Here is a 20682-nt window from a genome sequence, read left to right on the forward strand (position 1 = left end):
TTCTTTCATGTTTTCTTGCAACCCTTTAGGATCGTTTAATTGACTGAATTAAGATTTAATTTGCGTTATTTAGCACCAATTCCAACATACAACCCTTTAGGGACGTTTAATTGACTGGATTAAGATTTAATTTAAGATTTAATTTGCGCTATTTAGCACCAATTCCAACTTAAATGAAGTATATAGTTAATTACCAACTAAATAAGTTGGGATTATACATTCGTTATGTGACCATATTTTAAACTATTTAAAAGGAAAGGCCTAAATAGAACCAGCCAAATCTTAGCCAATTCCTATCATATGTGTTATGATGACGTGGAGCTTAGTTGATTAAGAATATCTTATCCATATTCAAAGAATCTTGTATGAAAAACTTACCAATGAATTTTCATCGCTACGTGGCATCGGTAAATATCTTTTTACTTGACATTAAATTTTAACTCAAACATCACGGTGATGATAAGAGCGTTTATTTTAAGTAGATCACCTGCACTTATGATCTTGAATTTGATTTCCTTCTCTTCAGATGTTACCTGTATTATAAAAAATCTCTTTAACATGTCAATTCCAAAAAAAATATACAAAAACTTATAATTTATAAGATTACGCAGATTGGTTTGGAATATCTATTTGTCACACATACAACGAATGGGGCCGTAGCTTTTTGTTGTGAGATTCATATTTTATACCAAAAATGAATTCGCCCGTCTTCAAGCTCTTAATTACGGTCATACGTCCTCCATTAGGAAATTGAATTATATAGGCCCAAGAATAATAATTGAGAAACTACAAAAAGGTTAATTGCTGCTTCCGTGGGGTCATGAATCATCGTGAAAATTTAGTAGATATTTTATGCAGGTGGACCCAAAATTCCCTATTCCAATCAAAAGACCCACACACGACACGAAAGTGGTTTTAGGTGAGCACTGTATGATAGAGGCTGAGGCAACAAACATGAATCCACATATTTTTTCCCTTAGAAATGAAGAATCTAAGTTCTTCTAATTCAGCTTCCGAGAACGCCAAGAAGATTATTTTAAAGTGAAACTCGTTATGAATTTTTTGTTATTTTATAATTTAATTTTAATTTTCATATTAACATTTAAATTCATATTATTGTTGTTCTAAAAAAAATTAAGAATATAAAAAAGTGTTAACTTTTACTTAAAATTCGTAATCAAATACTTAAATATCAGGAACAAATAAACAGAAGAACCAACACAGGGTGGCCCAGCGGTTGAGGACGAATTCCAAGCCCGTATTCCACAGGCATGTCCTGGGTTCGATTCCTACTGACGGTGAATGCACGATGGTGGCTAAGGAATGCTGAAATGTCACTGCGAGTCTTCCCAAAAAGATGGACTACCGTGACGAAGCACTAGCTAGTTCCCTTTTTTAAAATAAATCAATCAATCAACTAGAATACTAGTTGATCTGATTTTCTTTCCTTAATCTCCCTGTTCTTAAGTTTCTCACTTTATCTCATTTATAATAAGTAAACATGCCCTTATAATTTCATATGTATACAAAGTTTTAAATTTGCCCCTTCTGCGTGTCCATCAATTTAACTTTTGAGTAAGATGACACTTTTTAGTCGGTAGAGTAATTTCACGTAAATTATTTTTCAACTTGTTTTTGGTTATTTTCATTGAATAAAGTTCAAGTTTAAAGATAATAATCACACCTAGTTAATTGATATTAGTGTGAAAACTAAACTTTTTTCGAATCTAATGTATAATAATGAGAGACGTGAGAAATTAGGAAACAGTAGGGTCAAATAAAGATTCCAGACATATTGGTGGGCAGGGGGGGTCCAAAAGATGCAACGTTGATTCCACATTTTAAAAGCTATAAGCCTAACAAAACAAACCCCACGATAATCTCTATTACAATTCTCAATTTAAAAAGTAAATTATTATTGGCATTTAAAATTTTTCATTTTACACTCCAAATTTTTATATTTATAAAGAAAAATATACTTGTGAATTTAGAAAAAAAATATATTTGGAGGATCATGTAAAAGTTCATAAATATTCCTTAAAAATATAAGAACTTTAAAAATTAAACCATAACTTTATCATTTATAATTTATAGAAGAAATAACAATATAAGTTACAATTGTCCACGACGTATTTTCATATTTTGAAAACGCCGCATCATAGCTTCATTATCAATGAAAGAAAAAACATGCTCTCAATATAAACAATCATGCTATCAATCAACTATAGATCTCCCATTCGGTAACACAACATACTTTTTACAATATTCATAGCGAAAAAACTCTCTGCACTGAAGTTATACCAACTAATAGAACCAAAGTCAATATGGGGTGGTAGGAGTTTGGGCGTTAGGGATTGAGTTTGGTTGGATTTAGATTAAAGAATTGGAATTGAGTTAGGGGTTTTGCTACAGCATGCATATAATTTTTTTTAATAAAATAACTTAGCTCAAAATAACGCCGTTTTGGTTATGTAATATTTAAAAAATAATAATAATAAGGACAACCCCTATTCAAGGCATTATACCAAGCAGTTAATGGTAATGTATGAAGGGCAACTCCAACCTTTGAAGGGACAACACCTAAGTCATCCATGGAGATTCATTAGATTCAGAAGGTGAGCTGACGCCCTTGCCTATTCATGAGTTCGCCCCTGGCTATATTGTAACCTTATGTTAAAAATATATACATGATATTAATCATGAATCGATATATTATGATAGCGATAAATCTGTTTTATGTATATAGATCTCGTTCTTCAGGAGAGGAAATGAGATGGGTAGTGGGCCCGCAAGCCCATGGTAAGTTATCACAGATCCGATAAAGTGGGACGGTGAGCACCGTTTGCTGAATGCAACTTGTCTCTTCCACTAGAACGCAGAAACATGCAGTCATCAATCTAGTCGCCCATATGATCTGATATGATATCCCATCTTCCTGCTCTCTTTTTTTTTTCGTTTTTTTGGCAAACTCCCATCTTCCTGCTCTTTACTGCTGTGCTGCTGATTACTCTTTAGGGTGCATGGAAGCTGTGATTTCCTTGCAAAAAGTGCAATTTGAAGATTTCTGATGCATTTTTCCGATCAACTGTGAGTGGGCGGGCAGCTTCCACCTCTACTCTACCTACTTGCCCATTTTGTAGAACTAATACCAATCATCTATTTTATAAAATAAAATATGATATATAAGAAAATTTTAGATGTCGACTTCCCTACTCTATTTGCTATATTTGCAGGCAAAATAACATATTGAACGATCAACAAAAACATATCTTCAAGTTCATATTTCACATGGCTTTTCCTGGTTTCGATTATTGACATTGGTAAATCAGACGATGGTGGCCAGGAGGAAGCTGAAATGCCTCTGTGAGTCTTCCCAACCTCTAGAAAGGTGGACTGCCATAGCGGCGAAGCCATCAACCCTTCCTTTAAAAAAACAATAAAAACATAATTAAGTGTTATGTGGTGGACCAAAATCAACTAGGTATAGGTCAATTGGTCAAGTGATATTTTTCCTTTTTCAATGTAAAAAAAGTGTCAAATTCGAATCTCTTAGGGCCTGTTTGGTAGTGTACTTGAATCCAACTTTTTAAACTCAAAAACAATTTTCAAGTTTTAGGCCTTAAAAACTTGTTTGGTAGGACTATTTTCAAAAACTGAACTCAAGACTAACTCAAAAATATAGTCTATTATCTAAAAACATAAAAAGTGAGTTTTTAGAGTTTTTAAACTTAAACTCACTCTTTCTTTTCTCTTCCTCCTCCACTCTCACTCCAAATCTCTCTTTTTCTTCTTTCTCTATCCTTTTTTTTAATCTTTTTCGTCTCTCCTCCAATTCGTTTTTTTTATTCTTTAGGTTCTTTTTCTCATTCATCTTCCTCTTTATCTCGTCTGATTCTCTCTGTTCTTTCTTTTTCCTTAAATCATATCTTACTTTCTTTCCTCCTCTCTTCTCTTTCTACTTCTCTTGCGACCTCCTCTTTTTAGATCTCTTTGATATAGTTTAAGTCGCAAGATTTAAAAATTTTAAATTAGAAACCAATCAAGTTTTTGAGTCTTCAAAAAAACTGTTTTCAAGAAATGTTCTTAAACAATATTTTGAGAAATGATAAAAAATTTCAAATAGGATACCAAACAGGCCCTTAACTGTTGACAAAAAAAACATAATATCTAGGAAAAGAAGTAGTAATTCTTGAGAATGCTTGTATATGCATAGAGATAGAGATTAGAAGCATAAGAAGATTTAAGAAGAAATGTTTAACAACATGATGCATACGATATTGATGGGCAGATTGGGGTGTCATGTGCATCTTTATCTTCGAATTGCCTCCCATCGGTCCTTCTCTGCATCTCTGGACCACCTCCAACTATCAATATTCCAATTTCCACTAAGACACATCATACATTGCTTGATAACCAAATTAAGGGGATAAATGTCACGTTCCTGTATGGGCATAGGCCTCAATATGTTTTACCTTGCCATCTTGCATAGGAGGGTTTAGGCCCTTTTCTTCTTGTTTTGGGCCATTTGTGGCCATTTGTCCTTGGAAACAAGATGCGGTTGGTCTCTTAGGGTGCGTTTGTTGCGCTGGACTGTCTCGGACTGGACTAACAGCCGGGACTAAGCTGGACTGGCTTAGACTGGACTAAGCTTGACTAACTTAGTGAAGCGTTTGGTGCAGTCTCGGACTAAGAAGCAGGATAAGAAAAACAGTACTGTTCACCAGATTTGTGTTTGCTTAGACTAGGACTACAAATTTTTACCATTGTGTAATAGAGTAATGCTACAAATCTCATGATATGGGTTAATTGGAGCATATTTTTGCCATGTATATTATGAATCTTAAAAAAAATTGACAATTGTTTTGTTTCTATTACCTGCTAATAGAATTGGGTTTAATTTGCAAATGTAGCTTGATTTAAACTCTATCACCCAACATAAGAAAAATAATAGTGGCCAATACATGCAACTTCAACAAATACAAGTACATAAGATCTCCATAATTTAGAAAATCCTAGTTAACATTAGCCAAAATAGATCTCCATAATTTACAAAATGGCTAGTTAACATAGGCCAAAATACTAGTGCAAAGCTAAGTTATAAGTCATAACATAAGATTGTATGATTAATAAAATACATCCATGTTAACGTTAATAAAATACATCCATGTTAACATTAGCCAAAATCTTCATCCGCTTGCGTTGTCGCTTAAAAGCCTTTGGACGAACACTTTCTTGAGTTCCGGTTTGATTGCCCTGAACACTCCCACATTTTTTGGTTTATCCAAAATAAGAGACAATGCATCAATTTGATCCATAGGAGAGAGACCCATTGCTTCAAGTTCATTAGCTATGTCAGTATGATCTGCAGTACCTTGAACTAAAGGACACCTTTAATGCAGTAGCCTTAGCCTTAGCCTTAGCCTTAGCCTTCTGTTTATGCTCCTATTCTCTGCAACCAACAACCACAAAAAATTGCAATTCAGCATCAACCCCACACAATACAAAACATTCACATTGTAATATCATGATTATAAACCAAGTACATACACACACACACACATGGACAAATGTGCAAAATACACATACATACTCACACTCACACTCACACATACACACACATTGCACACATACTGCATACATACATACACACACACACACACTGCATACACACACACTGCACACACACTCACACTCACACACACTCACACTCACCCACAAACACAGTCACACACACACACACGGGGACAGAATGCAACACACTAACACACACACACACTGCATACACACACACTGCACACACACTCACACTCACACTTACTCACACTCACACATACACACACACTGCACACATACTGCATACATACACACACACACACACTGCATACACACACACACTGCACACACACTCACACTCACACACACTCACACTCACCCACAAACACAGTCACACACACACACACGGGGACAGAATGCAACACACTAACACACACACACTGCATACACACACTCACACTCACACTTACTCACACTCACACATACACACACACTGCACACATACTGCATACATACACACACACACACACACTGCATACACACACACACTGCACACACACTCACACTCACACACACTCACACTCACATTTACACTCACACTCACCCACAAACACAGTCACACATACACGCACACTGCACACATACACACACACTGCACACATACTGCATACATACACACACACACACACTGCACACACACTCACACTCACACTCACTCACACTCACACTCACACATACACACACACTGCACACATACTGCATACATACACACACGCACACACTGCATACACACACACACTGCACACACACTCACACTCACACACTGCACACAGTCACACACACACACACACGGGGACAGAGTGCAACACACTCTTACCCTCACACACACACACACACACACACACACACACTGCATACATACTCACACACTGCATACATACACACACGCACACACACACTTACACTCACACTCACACACAAACACACACACACACACTGCACACTTACACTCACACTCACACTCACACACACATTTTACACACACAACTCACACACACATATTTTACACACACAGGTTACACACACAACTCACACACATACACACAAACACAGATTACACACACACACACGGACATATTACACACACATTTTACACACACAACTCACACACAGGTTACACACACAACTCACACACACACACACTGCAAATAACACAGGTTACACACACACACACGGATAGATTACACTCCCATTTTACACACACAACTCACACACACACATATATTACACAGGTTACACACAGATTACACACACACACACACACAAACACACAGACAAATTACACACGGTACACACAAACACACACACAGAGAGCACACACCTGAGACTAATCTCAATTTCATCTTATGAAAACCCCAAATTCTAATCTCAATTTCACCTAAATATCAAAACCCTAATTTGTTCAATTGCAAATCCACTTGTATATTATGAATTTCTCAAACCCAAAACAACAAAATCAAATAAACCTCAGTTAATATCACAAACAAATCCACACAAATCGACGAAAAAAATCCAAGATTCGAAGCTTACCAACTTGAGGCAGATGACAGCGACCAGATGCAAGGACGACGATGAGCGTGAGGACGATGTCGGAGCACGGCAAGGACGACGACGAGGGCAGACGCAGAGATGAGGACGATGTGGGATGTGAGATGTGGGAAGACGCGGTTTCTCTGGCTTACGAGTCCGCCCGAAATTGGGATCCCTCGTGAAGAACGGCTAAGCCCCCCCTTAGTCCTAGCGAATCCCACCTAAGCTCATAAAAGCTAGTCCCGGTGCCCACCAAACACTGGACTATAGTCTAGTCCAGTCCAGTCCCAGCGAATCCTGTCAAACAAACGTGCCCTTAGAGTATCTCCACCCGTTTTAAGAAAACAAGAATAAAGCAAAAGCACTGGTAAAGAAATTGTCCTGATTATTCACTTTAAATAATAATTATCTTTATACAAATTCATTCGCTGGAAAAAAAACAAGGACAAAGAGAATGACGAATGGTATTCACAAATAATTTTTTTTAAGTTTTAATAAGTGTGTTGTATTTTTAAGTGTTTTCTTCTCCAACCCCAATAAATTCTCTCATCGAACCCACAAAAGCCCAATCTTCTTCTTCCTCACCGAACCCATCCAATTTCCTCACTCAACTCACAAAGCCCTCTTCTTCTCACCGAACCTACCCAATTTCCTCACCTGCCACCAGCCAAACACTCTCTCCTCCTCCCACCACCCAATTTTCTCCCATCACACAAACTCTCTCTCTTCTTCTTGTAGACGGCAACTCACCCAATTTCCTCACGTCCCACCACCCAAACTCTCTCGCCGATTACGACCTGCAGGGACCTAAAATTTTCTTTTCGAATTTCAGTCCCCAGCTCGGCGAGATCACTGTATTGAAGCAGTAGGACGGTTCCGATTCCAAGAAGCCTCTGCTCATGGCCATGAAGATTCTGATTTTACGACGTGTAACAGAGCAGGTACCATTGGTTTTTTTTTATTTTTTATTTATAATTATTTATTAATTTTTTTTGCTTTTAAGTTTGGGTTATGGGTTTTTGATACTGATTATCTGGTAATTTTAACTTCTGGGTTGTGATATTCTGGATGCTTTTGTGTTTTACGTTATTTTCGGTAGATTTTTCCTGCGTAATTTTCAATGTTTTGTGGATTTGTAAGCCATGGACACTTAGTTCACTTAAAAGGTTAGGGATGTATTCAATTGAGAATTTGAGAGACTTTAAATGATTTATGGATCCATGAATTTTTTTGGAGATTAATTCATTTGTAATATTCCATATAAAATTTTGATTCAATTCCCTTGAAATTCCCTTGAAATCTCACGGGGAGAGGTGAGATTTGTGGATGCTTAAAATACACTGCGAAATCTTTCCAATTCCCTCTAATTCTTCAACTTTCTCAAATTCTTTAAAATCAATTTCTAATTGAATACACCTAGAATATTATAAACTTCTTTAAAATCTTAATTAAATTCGCCCGGATTTCTAAGGATTTTAATAAACTATCATTCTAATTGAATACATCTTGAATTTCAGAGAATCACTTAAAATCATGATTGAATACCCCTAAATTCATTAAAAGACTTAAAATCCCTCAAAATCCCAATTGAATACACCCTCCTAAAACTTTGGAAATCTGGACTTTGGTGTTTGTTACTATATAATTTCCATCTTCTAAGATCATGGAATTCTGTCGAATTAGGCCAACAAATTGTATAACTAGAACATTATTTGGGTTCCTCTCACAAGGAGAATTCTGTTTAGCTTATTGACATGTTATACGAACATTATTTCTTGAATTCAAAATAATTCTGCAAAACTGAATTCAAAATAATGCTGTTGTCAGTATGATATATTATAATTCTGACTCCCCTCTTCAGCTCTAGCCGCAGGCGCTTGAAGGCGACATGGCCCTGATCTACTGTCTCTTCCGCCACAGTTCCGGCTGACGGATTGGATTCCGAAGCTCCGACAATTCCGACCGAGAAAGAGGTCAATAACAACAAGGTGATGGAATTCAACGTTTTGTGTTTTTTATAGAGGCATATTTGCAACAGTGTATCGGAGAATATTGTTGGATAGTCTATCCAGATAGCTTAAAATGTGTTTCATGATGCATATCGGTGGAAGCGTGCTTGGCTACTTTTTGGATTGAATTTTTTTGCTGGCCTTGGCTGGTACAAATATAGTGCCTTTGTTCTGTTTTTTGGTGTTATTTTTTCATGTGGGGGATAACTTAATTTTTTGTGTAGTAAGAAAGCCATAGAGAGAGAGTGTGTCACATTTTTGTTTTTTTGGATTTGGTTAATGTTTCAATCGTAAACGTGGTTATGCAATGAAAGCTGAGGACGCATAAATGACAAATGTAGTTGGGAATTTGTAAGTTACATGCAAAGGTCATGGAAAGTAAGCTTTTGTAATGTGTCTACTGACATAGTCAAAGAGTTGTCCACCTAATGTCTACTCTACAACGGTCATCTACAAACACTGTAGTCACATTCCGTGGGAGAAATTTCAAAGTAAGATGATATTGTCTGAACTAAGCCAATGTTGAAATTTCAAAGTAAAACATTTACTTCAAATGTTTCGTTTTTGGTATGAAAAAAAACATTTATTATTGAAAATTTCCATGGTGTTTTGCTTTATAAAAGATTCAGGATGGGGGTGTTTAGCTTTCATTGATTGGCATCGTTTTTCAAGTTTTGTTTGTGCTTTTGTTTGTAGGATCAGCTTGCAAAAGAACAGAGCACAAGCATTATCAGTTTATTTGCTGAAGTATTGCAGCTGTCTACACGACTCCAACAAGCCACACCAAGTATACAATGGGCTTGCGCACCTGTAAAGTTCACTCTCCCTCTTTCCCTCCCACCATTTTCTTCTTATAAGTTTCGTGCTAACATCAATTTGTATATCAGTAAAATAGGAGCTGTTAGATTTTGAACAACTCTTTATATGTATGTAGAGTTGTCAACAACTACTATATATTTTATATAAATACTTTGTACATGTTCTGTATAAATAGTTTTTACATATTTACAGACAACGCTTACAACACATTTAGTTCCTCATTCTAACACTTACGTACAATGCTTATAATCAATTTGACATTCATGCGGCAACGCAGGGGCTAAAGTTCTTGTAAACACATACATAATGGAGTTTTGGATGTGCCTATATACACACACATACATAACTGAAGACCTCATATACATACTACACACACACACACACATAATGGAGCTTTTGAATGTGCCTATGTCCAGGTGAAATCTGTAGAGCAGCAGCCAACCATCGGTTCTAGTAATGCATGCAGCTTTCTCTTCCCTTTCTATCTCACTTTCCCTATAGAGAAAATGTGTGAGCCCTGCATTCATTAGCAGCACTCTTAACACTCAGGCGGGTAGGATTAACAAAAACAAAATAAAACTAGAGCATTGCTAATCACGATATTGACGCACCCATGACCTTATAGCTTATACTCGTTTTGTTTTGTTTTTTTTTCTTTCCATACAACGATATTGGGAGAGGAGGAATTGAACTCGGGACCTCGAATACGGTCTCAACCAACTGAGCTGAAAAGTCCCCTTGCAACATTATATATACAGTTATACTTGTCTAGTTGGAATCTTGTAATTTGGCAGGTATAATAAAAGCTCAAGCCTAAAATTAGCACATTGAAGTAAAATGAATAGAGTGAGTTGGTAAATAAATAGAAAAGAGGTTAATTACCAGAAGTGGAAGGCCTCTCATGCAACTAAACAGCTTCCTCTGCTTCGACTATGCCTTCGCCTCTCAGGTAACTCAACAGCATCCTCTGCCTCGACTATGCCTTCACCATCAGCATCAAAACCAAAATAAATTGGCGGATCAATTTCGATGTTGGGGATGTGAGAAATCTTGTGCCACTCATTTCCTTTGCCTTTTTGGCAACCTTGTTGAAGAAACGGAGAGTCCACGATGTTAAGTGTCTGAAGTGGTGTTTTCCACAAGAAGTTTGGCAGTGTTTCTAGCTGACTGCAGTACCCAATCTCTAAAGAAGAAAGGCATGGCATTATGGTAATATGAGAATCCTCTTCCTTCCACTCTTCCACTCCTTTCCACTCTTCCCACGCCAGCATGAACGCAAATGTTAGTGTTTTCAATTTTGGGAATAGAGTAATGCATGATGATGCTGATGACGTTTCCTTTTCTATTCCCAGAAACTCAACTCCAACCTTTTTTACTCCTTCCATACCAATAAGCTCGAGTGTTTCGAGGGACGGCAATTTTCCCAAAGGAGGTAAAACTTCACATTCATTCCATTCCTCAAGGCGAAGAAATATCAAATTGTTTAATGACATGATCCATTTGGGGGCAGTGCTTCCATTATGCCCTCTAATGTCTAAAGATTCCAAATTTGGATGTCGTAAGAAATTCAGTGTTTCTGCACTACTTCCACAACCAACAAACCTTATAGCCAATTTTGAGAGTTGTTGTTTGTTCCCCAGGAGTGATGCTTTCTCACCCTCGCCTGCAGCAACTTCTACTTCCCCATCAATTTTTATGTCGAGTTCACGAAGTTGGTCTAAGTTTCTCAAATCTCCCAATTTGAACGCTTCATCGTCGTCTTTACCACCGCCAACAGGGCACCCATCTAGTCTTCTTAGATTTGTTAATCTCCCAATCCCTTTCGGCAAGTACTTCAGCCTAAAGCAACCCCGAACATAAAGATGCTTTAAGTTAATCAACTTTCCCATGCTCTGAGGTAGACTTTCAAGTTCCCCGCACTCATGAAGGCGCAATGTCTGCAAATTGTATAAATTACACACCGCATTCGGTAGCTTTTTCAAATCATCATTTTTAGACAAATCAATGAACCTCAGATGCACCAATTCACCTATCTCTTCCGGAAGCTCTTCAATAGAATTACCACTCAAATTCAATGTCCTAAGATGTTTCAACTGCGACATCAAGGTTGAGTCCACAACGGTGAAACTTGAATCAAAAGTTGCAAGAGTACGCATCTCACTTTTACAGCTGGAAAACGAAACACATGAGAGTGGACCCTCGGGTGCAAGCACTAAGGTCAAATGGCGGATCTTATCACCCAAGGGCTCTTTTGTATCGCTACCACCCTTAACCTCCATTGTAAAGCATTCATTTTGAGTAAGAAACTGCAAAAAGTCATGCACAATATCATGCATTTTACACCTCATGACATTTCCATCACTGTCTTTTTCAAAGTCTTGAAAGAAAGATCGCATTGCTAAATTATCAAAAAACCTTTGGCCAATTATTTCTTTCTCTGTGCTTCCTTTTGAATAGAGATAATCTTGTGACATCCACAACTCAATCAAATAATCTTTTTTGATCAAATGATCTTTTGGAAAGATAACACAATATAAAAGGCATCGTTTGACCGCAGGTGCCAAATCAAAATAACTTAGTAATAGTGGTTTGAAAACTTGTTGCTCAACCTCTTCTAGCTCCCATATCTTACTGTTCAAAACTTTCTGCCATTCTTTCCTCGTTTGCTTGTAACGCATGAGGCTACCCATAGTCTTTGCAGCAAGAGGCAAACCCTTGCACTTTTTTGCTATTTCTTTACCAATGGCTTCCAACACACCATCCTTATCCCTATTATAAAATGCCATGCGGTTGAATATTGACAAACAATTTTGATCGCTCAACCTCTCCATATAGATCGTGTGAGTGGGAGCTCCCATCATAACAGCAACCTTCTGTTTTCGAGTGGTCACCAATAATCTACTGCCATGGGCGCCACTTCGTATTAATGGCAACTTCAATTTCTCCCACTTTCTTTCGTCTTCAGTCCACACATCGTCTAGAACAAGGAGAAACTTCTTTCCCTCAATGGATTTAGACATACATTGCAAGAAAGTTTCCAATTCATCTGAATTTGGGTTGGTAGCTCCGACACCCACAATGATGGCTTTGGCAATTTTGATCTCATCAAAAGGGTCCGAAACACAAACCCATATTTTGATCTCAAAACAAGCTTTAACATTTTCATCGTTAAAAGCCAGTTGGGCCAGAGTTGTCTTCCCCATTCCTCCCATCCCGACAATAGGGATGACAAGGAGGCCCCTCTCTTCTTGACTACTCTCATTCAACAACTTGCTAACCAAAACTTCCTTTTGTTGTTCTCTACCAAATATGGTAGATTCATCAACAAAAGAAGAAGTTTTCTCTCGCTCAGGTTGTTCACTGGTTGTTCTCTCTGATAATCGAAAGTTATATGTTTCTCTTTGCTTAGCAATCCCATCTAAATTTTCATTTAGACTTTTGATCTTACGAGCAATTTCACGACGATGATTTGCCCGACTGATTTGGCCGAAACAAAAGCAAGAGGAGGGAATAGAGAAACATACCGCCTTCTTCTTCTTCTTATTAACAAGAGAAGTACTTCCACCGTGCTCTTCTTCTTTCTCAACTTGGTGTTTCAGTATTTCAGTCTTCCACTCATCCAGCACATTGTCCATCTTGTACGACACATCTTTCAGCTTCTCCAGCCAAATTCTTACGCTGGCCTCCTTCACTTGCCTCTGCTCCGCATCCTCAAGCACAGCACGAATCGCTTCAAGGTTGGCAGCAAATGCATCAACATCTTTCTTCGCATTCAAAACCAGCTTCACCTCTTGTTCGACGTGTTGGTAAGTTACCGAAGCCAGTTGTTCGAGAAGCATGGAAATGAGTGCCTCGGCCATTTTTCGGTTACCAGTGGAAACAGAGAAAACCAAGAGATATGAACCAAGAATTCAAGGATTGGTATGGTAATAGTATTACCGTTGGTAGCCAAATGTTGAGATTAGAATATGGGCGTGTTAGACAAATAATGGTAGGGGAAGAGGTGAGTTATCCCTCACTTGTTGAACAATTATTCTCTTTTCTTCTTTATACAATTGCACTCAGGAAGAAAGCACGAATCTTTGTCACAAAAGTTAGATAGACATTTCACACAAAGAATTTTGGAATTGGGTGGCGTGGAAGAAACAATTGTTGATTTCGTCGGCTTCATATCATCTTCGATTCGCGAGCGAGAAAACTGAGAGTCGATTTGAGATGGGATTCCATGGCTATGGTCTCCAAGGTGGACGGGTGAGTGGGAAAGAGGGCGAGAGGGATTCCATGACTAAATGAAGGTGCTTTTCTTCACAGAATAGAATTCGTCCATGTCCTGGCTATGTGCAGTTGTACATGCACAAGTAATGAAGTAATAGAGATGATGCTTTCACCATGATACAATGTTATTGAGCAGTAGAAATTGTGTTGAATGATGTTGAGATTTAAGGATTTGCATTTTACATAATGTTGTGTAAGTTTGGTTGGTTGTCTCTCATTTTGACAAGGAATCTTTGAATATTTTGATGAGTAAATTAGGCATTCCTCTTCCACTGTTTTAAACATATTTAGCAGTGGAGGAGGAATATTTCTTGGCGAAGTATTACCTTGACTAGCGAACTTTTCGTCGCCAGAGATACCTTTCCCCAGCAGGCGAGGAACCCTTCTTCGGGATAGGTACTTTAATTTATGCCCACGAAATCGGTTAACATGCGGCTTCATTTCGCTAGCTATGATTTATCGTGAGAGATTTTTCCGGTAAAACTTACTGTAGCCGTTAGACAAGATCTTTGATGGCAAGGATATGCTGACGAAATCTTTTATGGGAAAAATTTATCTTTACCGAAGAAGTTTGACCTTTCGTGACAAAAATTTAGCCTGGATAGTCATTTGGAAAGCCTTTTTTTTGTCTTTTGTAGTACGTCAATATCCTTAAACTGGAGCTAGTGCAACTTTTCGAAAACCCAACTTAAGGAGGCAAATTTGAGCCCAATAAATCAGGCCTAGGATATGTCGAAAGAATAGGCTAATCTGATACCAAGATAAACTTTAAAGGTCTATTAGGTCCACCACCAACATCATTGATGTAGTCTCTATTTAACTACCTATTGTTATGTGTTAAGTTTTATTAACAAATGCCTAGATGATAATAGGGGTGAAAACTCTCATTTATTAATTGTATATTATTGTATTATATGACTGAAATGAAATCCAATTCTCTAACCAACACTACGATACACTTTCAATCACAATGTAGTGTTTATAGGAAGTATGTTGGCGAAACATTCAACAAAATGTATTTTCTTACAAAGGTTGAATCATATATATAAGCTCATCACAACTCTTTAGTACAAGTGTAAAACTTCTTCCATATGAATACAACGTCGTGTTAACATAATCATATCTAGCATTTTTAATTTCTTAATTTCTATAGTTGTATGTATTCTTACAACCTCTAATCTATTTGATCCTATTATGCATTGAGATAACATGTACTTATATATATATATATATATATATATATATGTACACACACACACCCATACAATATTCACATTGAACTCGTTGATATATTTGTAATCTTTCAGAGACTAAATGGTACTCTAAATATATTTTAACACTCTTAATTTCTTATTCAACCAAATGAGAAGAATAATGGAAAGAAATTAGGGATCTAGAGAGAGAATCACTAGTTAGGGATGAATATAGCCAAATTTGAACCCCAACTATCACGGTATTCGATCAAATACTAAACAGATTCTAAGTTGCAAAGAACAACCATCCAAATATTGAAAATGAGATCAATATCTGGTTTTAACAAAACAATAAGCTACAATAGGAAACAATACATATCACTGTTTGAAAAATATCATGAAATTGCAGTTGATCTTTCCTCCTTTTTTTTTTTTTTATTACAAGTGGTCTTTTGAACTCGAAACGTAATAAGTTGAAAAAAACTTGAATGACCCCATGGTGGCTCCACCATCAATGACTCTATGATGGCTCTACCACTGACTATCGCACAACTAATAAAGATATTATGGAAAATGCTGCGAAGGTGACTGACGATTACGTGAAAAATTTCGCCAGAAATACATGCATGCCATGTGCAGCAAACACGTTGAATTTGTTATAGCCTTTTGGTCCACTCTATAATAAAGGAAGGATGCTTCAAACTTCTCTTCATGCGCCCTTGAATCAAAAGGAACACATGACATAATCAATGGAAGAGTTTGAAAAACCCTATCTATAACTCAAACGTGAAATTTAAGAACAAAAACGTTATTTTTGTTAAAAAATGCGAGATGTTGTACATATAAAACATGATCAAAAGAACATGAAATTCAGGCAGTTCTTTCATCGACAAATTCATTCATCCATTCAAACAAATCACCAAATGAGCAAACCTAGGCGCCAAGTTGGCGAGAGCCACTTACTTCTCTGCATTCAAATTCAAATTCATTTCTCCTTAGACCGTAGTTTAGACAAATTAAGCATAGATTATCTAATTGAACAACGCTAAAAATATCATTATAACCCGAAGGCCCTTTGCAGAGCCGGCCCTAAGGGTAGCCGGAGTAGGCGCCCGCCTAGGGCCCCCATTTCGGAAGGGCCCCCAATTTTTAGGCAGAGTTAGACGGATATGGACAATGATGGACGGGAGCTATGCGGGCTTATATGTAAAAGCCGGAATTTGGAAATCTTTTGTTGCAGAGTCGGCCTCGCACGAGAAAGAAGACAACCATATTCCCAACATTATTTTAATAGCACGATTTTACTAAAGATGGTCCCACCATCTTTTTTTATTTATATATATGCACGTCTTCTCCCTTTAAATAGTCCTCACCATCTTATTTTTACTTTTTTGCTTCTCTCGTAAATATCATATTTATGTTTATTTTTATGGGGTTTTATTACCCTATTTTAAGATCACACCACATATATCATTATTATGTACCTAAAGGGCCTACAACTCTCACCTTTTAGAAAAATGACATTATTAAATGTTCTAATTAATTAGTTTATATAATATGTAATATATTATTCAAATCTGTTTCGTCCGCCTAGGCACGTATATGAAAATTACTATCCTCTTCACTCTAGTATTTTTCCTAGTTGTAAGATGTTGTCTCTGTAATCCAATCATTCATTCATTTGTTGAATGTAATAAGTAACATTGTAACAATAGAAAAATGATTGGAATTTGGAGTAATGGGTAAGGACTTCTTTTTCGGTTTGAATTGGTTGAAAAATTAGATTATGTAAACTTAATAAGTGCATTTGCATCTAAAAATGCGAGACGGGTAATATACTAATATTTGAGTAATGTTTGTATATCTTTATTTTTTGGATATTAATTTTTAATGATATTTGATGTAGAAATAGACTTTTCATGTATTTAGTGAATTTTTTTTACACATGTCAATGTACAAATGGTCGAGAGTCAGAGAACTCTAGGACCCCATTTCAAAGGCTCGCCTAGGGCCCCCAAATTCTCAGGGCCGGCCCTGGCCCTTTGGCACGCATGCAGTAATTACGTAGAAATATGATGAGCTTGACGTCCAACCAGAATCTTCTGAAAATGGTAGTGTTTTCGTAATTGGGTGGGCGACGTTTAAGCCAATTTCAAGGATCCCATATCGGGAAGTCTTCATCAAATAACGTCTCCATGGAGGAAAACTTTGTAAGTCAAAAACTGGGGGCTCCAAAATTACCTGGAAACATTGCATATTCCATGGAAATAAAACTTTATCAATACATTTGACCTCCCATTGACCACTTTTCACCCTTCAATTCCACGCGTTTACTCTAAAATTTCTTCTCTGTATGTCTTATACTTTTTGTATATATTCCTCCATTATTTTCTCTATCACTTCGTCATTGTTCTTGTTCTTTATGCAATAATCGGAAGAAAGAAACTCCACGCAATTGAAAAACTTTCAGTGCGTTCAGTTTTTATTTTGAGGTGAAACGATAACAGTTTTCTCAGTGGCGTTCAGATTTGATGATTTATTCAAGGACAAACCCAGAAAGCTTCTCAATGCATTCTTTAATTCTTCATCCAAGCAGGTAACTGCACTATTTTTTTTTTTTTTTTTGTAAATTAGTAATTAACTAATTTTTTTTGTTTAAAATAATTAACTAGGTTTGTTAATTATTGTCGTTCATTGCTTTTTATTATTTTGGATTCTATAAATGAATGGTTATTGGTGGGAGTTGCATTAGCAGTTGAGATTTAGTAGTGAAGGCAAATGGTTCTAAAAAGAATGGTCTGGCAAGTGGCTATTTACCATAGTGGTAGAAATGTGTTGTGTCTTTACATGAAGACATGTGTTCGAATCTCATTGTTAGCTAATTTAACATCTAACTTACTAACGTTATTGCTCACTAAAAAAAAGAATGGTAGTCCTTTTATTTTACTATTTTGAAATTATATTATTGCTCTGCTAGGAATATGTTAATCCCACTTTCAATTGATAAAGAGTCCAAGTTGTAACATAAATTTTACCACAAAAGCTGCATTTGTTGAAACTTACTTTTGAGATAGTCTGAATAATAATTCTCACGTAATTTGAAAGAAACTTTGGCTACATTGAATCATATTGAAGTTTTTTGGTTTTGGAGTGGTAATATGATTTTAAAAGATAGGTCTGAATAATAATTCTCACGTAATTTGAAAGAAACTTTGGCTACATTGAATCATATTGAAGTTTTTTGGTTTTGGAGTGGTAATATGATTTTAAAAGATAGTAATTGAAGCAACTTAGTTCTGGCATTGATTCTAGTAATAAGCATCACAAATGAACTAAGTTACAGTTGGTTTAGAGCTGTTTTTTTTTTTTTTAGTACATTATATTTTTACACTAAGGGGATAGGGAGTTCGGTTAAGCCATACAATGTGCAGCTTAATTTGATATCGAATTCATCATTCACGAGATTCAAACCTAAGACCTCTCACTTTCAAGTGAAGAGGAATACCACCAAACCGTAGTACTGAGTGGCGGTTTAGAACTGCTTTTAAAATGGTTGAAAGCAGTTTTTGTGAAAATAATTTTAGAACCAATTTTTAGTAAAAATGCAATTGAATCTTGAAAAAACACTTGAAGTATTTTCTACATTGAGTGAAACACTTTAAATGGTTTTGTTGACCCTAGAAACTACCAAACCTACGTGGCGCGCAAGCCGAGTAATCTATAGTTAACTACGTCATTCGGTGAATGCGGGCGTGCCAACTCGTCGGCCGAGCTCGGCCGAGGAGTAAATTTGTTGATGTTGCGTTGGGTGCGCGGCTGACTTCTACGTCTTGCAATTGTGACCGAGGAAGGAACGCGTCTCGGCCTCTTGGGTTCTCGAACCTAAAGACAAGGTTACTATTCTTACGAAGTTCACGAGTCGTCGTCGTCGGATTCAGTCACAGTGATGTTATTCGTCAGAGTAAACTCACGCCGAATCGACACCAAAGTGTAAGGGCACAAATACTCAAAGCAAATATAAGTTTTAATGGTAAACGTGGTTCGGCCGTCCGAATGCCGAACTCTAAATCCCACTTGGGAATATCCAATCATAAAATAACTCGGCGTGCAAAGCGCCGAGCTCGATATACCGTAACACCTCACTTCGTCGAGAAGGCTAATGAGATGACCTCAATCAATAAGGACCCAGAAATCCTCCTCGACCAAGACTTGGATAGGTAACCAACCGTTCTCGCCGCAGTGTTGTTGATGTCAACGGAAGATACTGCGAGATCGACTGATTCTACGGTGACAGAGCTATCTATGCCGACTTAAGATATCACCGGTTGCTTCCACAGTGCTGTTGATGCCAACGGAAGATGTGTCAGCGAAAAAGAAGGAAAAAATCTCAAGTTGTTGAGAGTTTGCGCCAGGCAGTTTTGTATTGATTTACAGGGGCTTGAATGATGCACAGCCTCCCCTATTTATAACACTGGATCTCTTTGAATCCGAGTTAAAACCCTACTCGGACTAGGTCTTCTCCTCCTGATCAACACCAACTCGACCAGTCCTATTTTCACTAGGATTGTGAACCTAGTCCTTAACCGAGCCGGATTCGCTTCCGGGTTATTAGTCCTGCCGAGACTCCTCATTGCACTAGGACTCGACTTCTTGCGTTACGACCTAGCCGACCTAGGTTTGGAGGCCCACGTACTGAACGATCCATGGTATTCTTGTCGCAAGGCCTTCCGGGCCGAGAATGATTCTATACTCGGCCCAAACTATTATTTTGGGCCCAAACATTGCCCCCTCTCTTCTGAGGTCCTCGGCCTAAATTCGTTGGCCGAGTTTCGACCTTGAAGAAGCGAATGTAATCCTCAGAACCCTAGTGCTCTATTTCCAAGGCGCATTTATTGAGCACGATTGCACGATCTTGATCCTGCTAACCAACTCGCCACGTGGCGTCTTCTAACACGGCCAATCCCTAATAATGACGTCTAAGGCGTGCGGCCACCTGAACCGTCATGCCATCATGACCTTATGGCTGAACATAGACACTCTACCTCAATCCGCGAGCCGTTTGTCATCGTACAGACGTCGAAACGTCTTCCGCCATTAATCTCGCCATCACACACAATCGTGCGCCCCCAAAACCTGAGACTCTCGGTCTTCTCAACTGCATTTCCTGAATGTTCATCATGATCAGTGATTCCTTTGGTCGATTTTGCCCTTTGTTTTGAATTTCGAACAATTGCCCTTCTTTC

At 37.5% G+C, this 20682-nt stretch overlaps 1 protein-coding gene and 1 long non-coding RNA gene across 2 annotated transcripts; one reads left to right on the plus strand and one right to left on the minus strand.

Moving 5' to 3' along the window:
- The first annotated feature begins 7663 nt into the window (after nt 1-7663).
- On the plus strand, nt 7664-10178 carry LOC126633048 (uncharacterized). Its single transcript, XR_007626936.1, has 3 exons — nt 7664-8084; nt 9005-9131; nt 9849-10178. It is a non-coding gene; the product is annotated as an uncharacterized LOC126633048 (long non-coding RNA).
- Nucleotides 10179-10180: 2 nt separating this feature from the next.
- Nucleotides 10181-13890, minus strand: LOC126633031 (putative disease resistance protein RGA3). Its single transcript, XM_050303578.1, has 2 exons — nt 10854-13890; nt 10181-10488 (listed from the first exon to the last, which is right to left on the minus strand). Exon 1 carries the CDS (start codon nt 13829-13831, stop codon nt 10871-10873), a length of 2961 nt encoding a protein of 986 aa, XP_050159535.1. The 5' UTR covers nt 13832-13890; the 3' UTR covers nt 10181-10488; nt 10854-10870.
- Nucleotides 13891-20682: the final 6792 nt, after the last annotated feature.

This window comes from Malus sylvestris, chromosome 8 (genome assembly GCF_916048215.2).
Source record: "Malus sylvestris chromosome 8, drMalSylv7.2, whole genome shotgun sequence".
Classification (NCBI taxonomy): domain Eukaryota; kingdom Viridiplantae; phylum Streptophyta; class Magnoliopsida; order Rosales; family Rosaceae; genus Malus; species Malus sylvestris.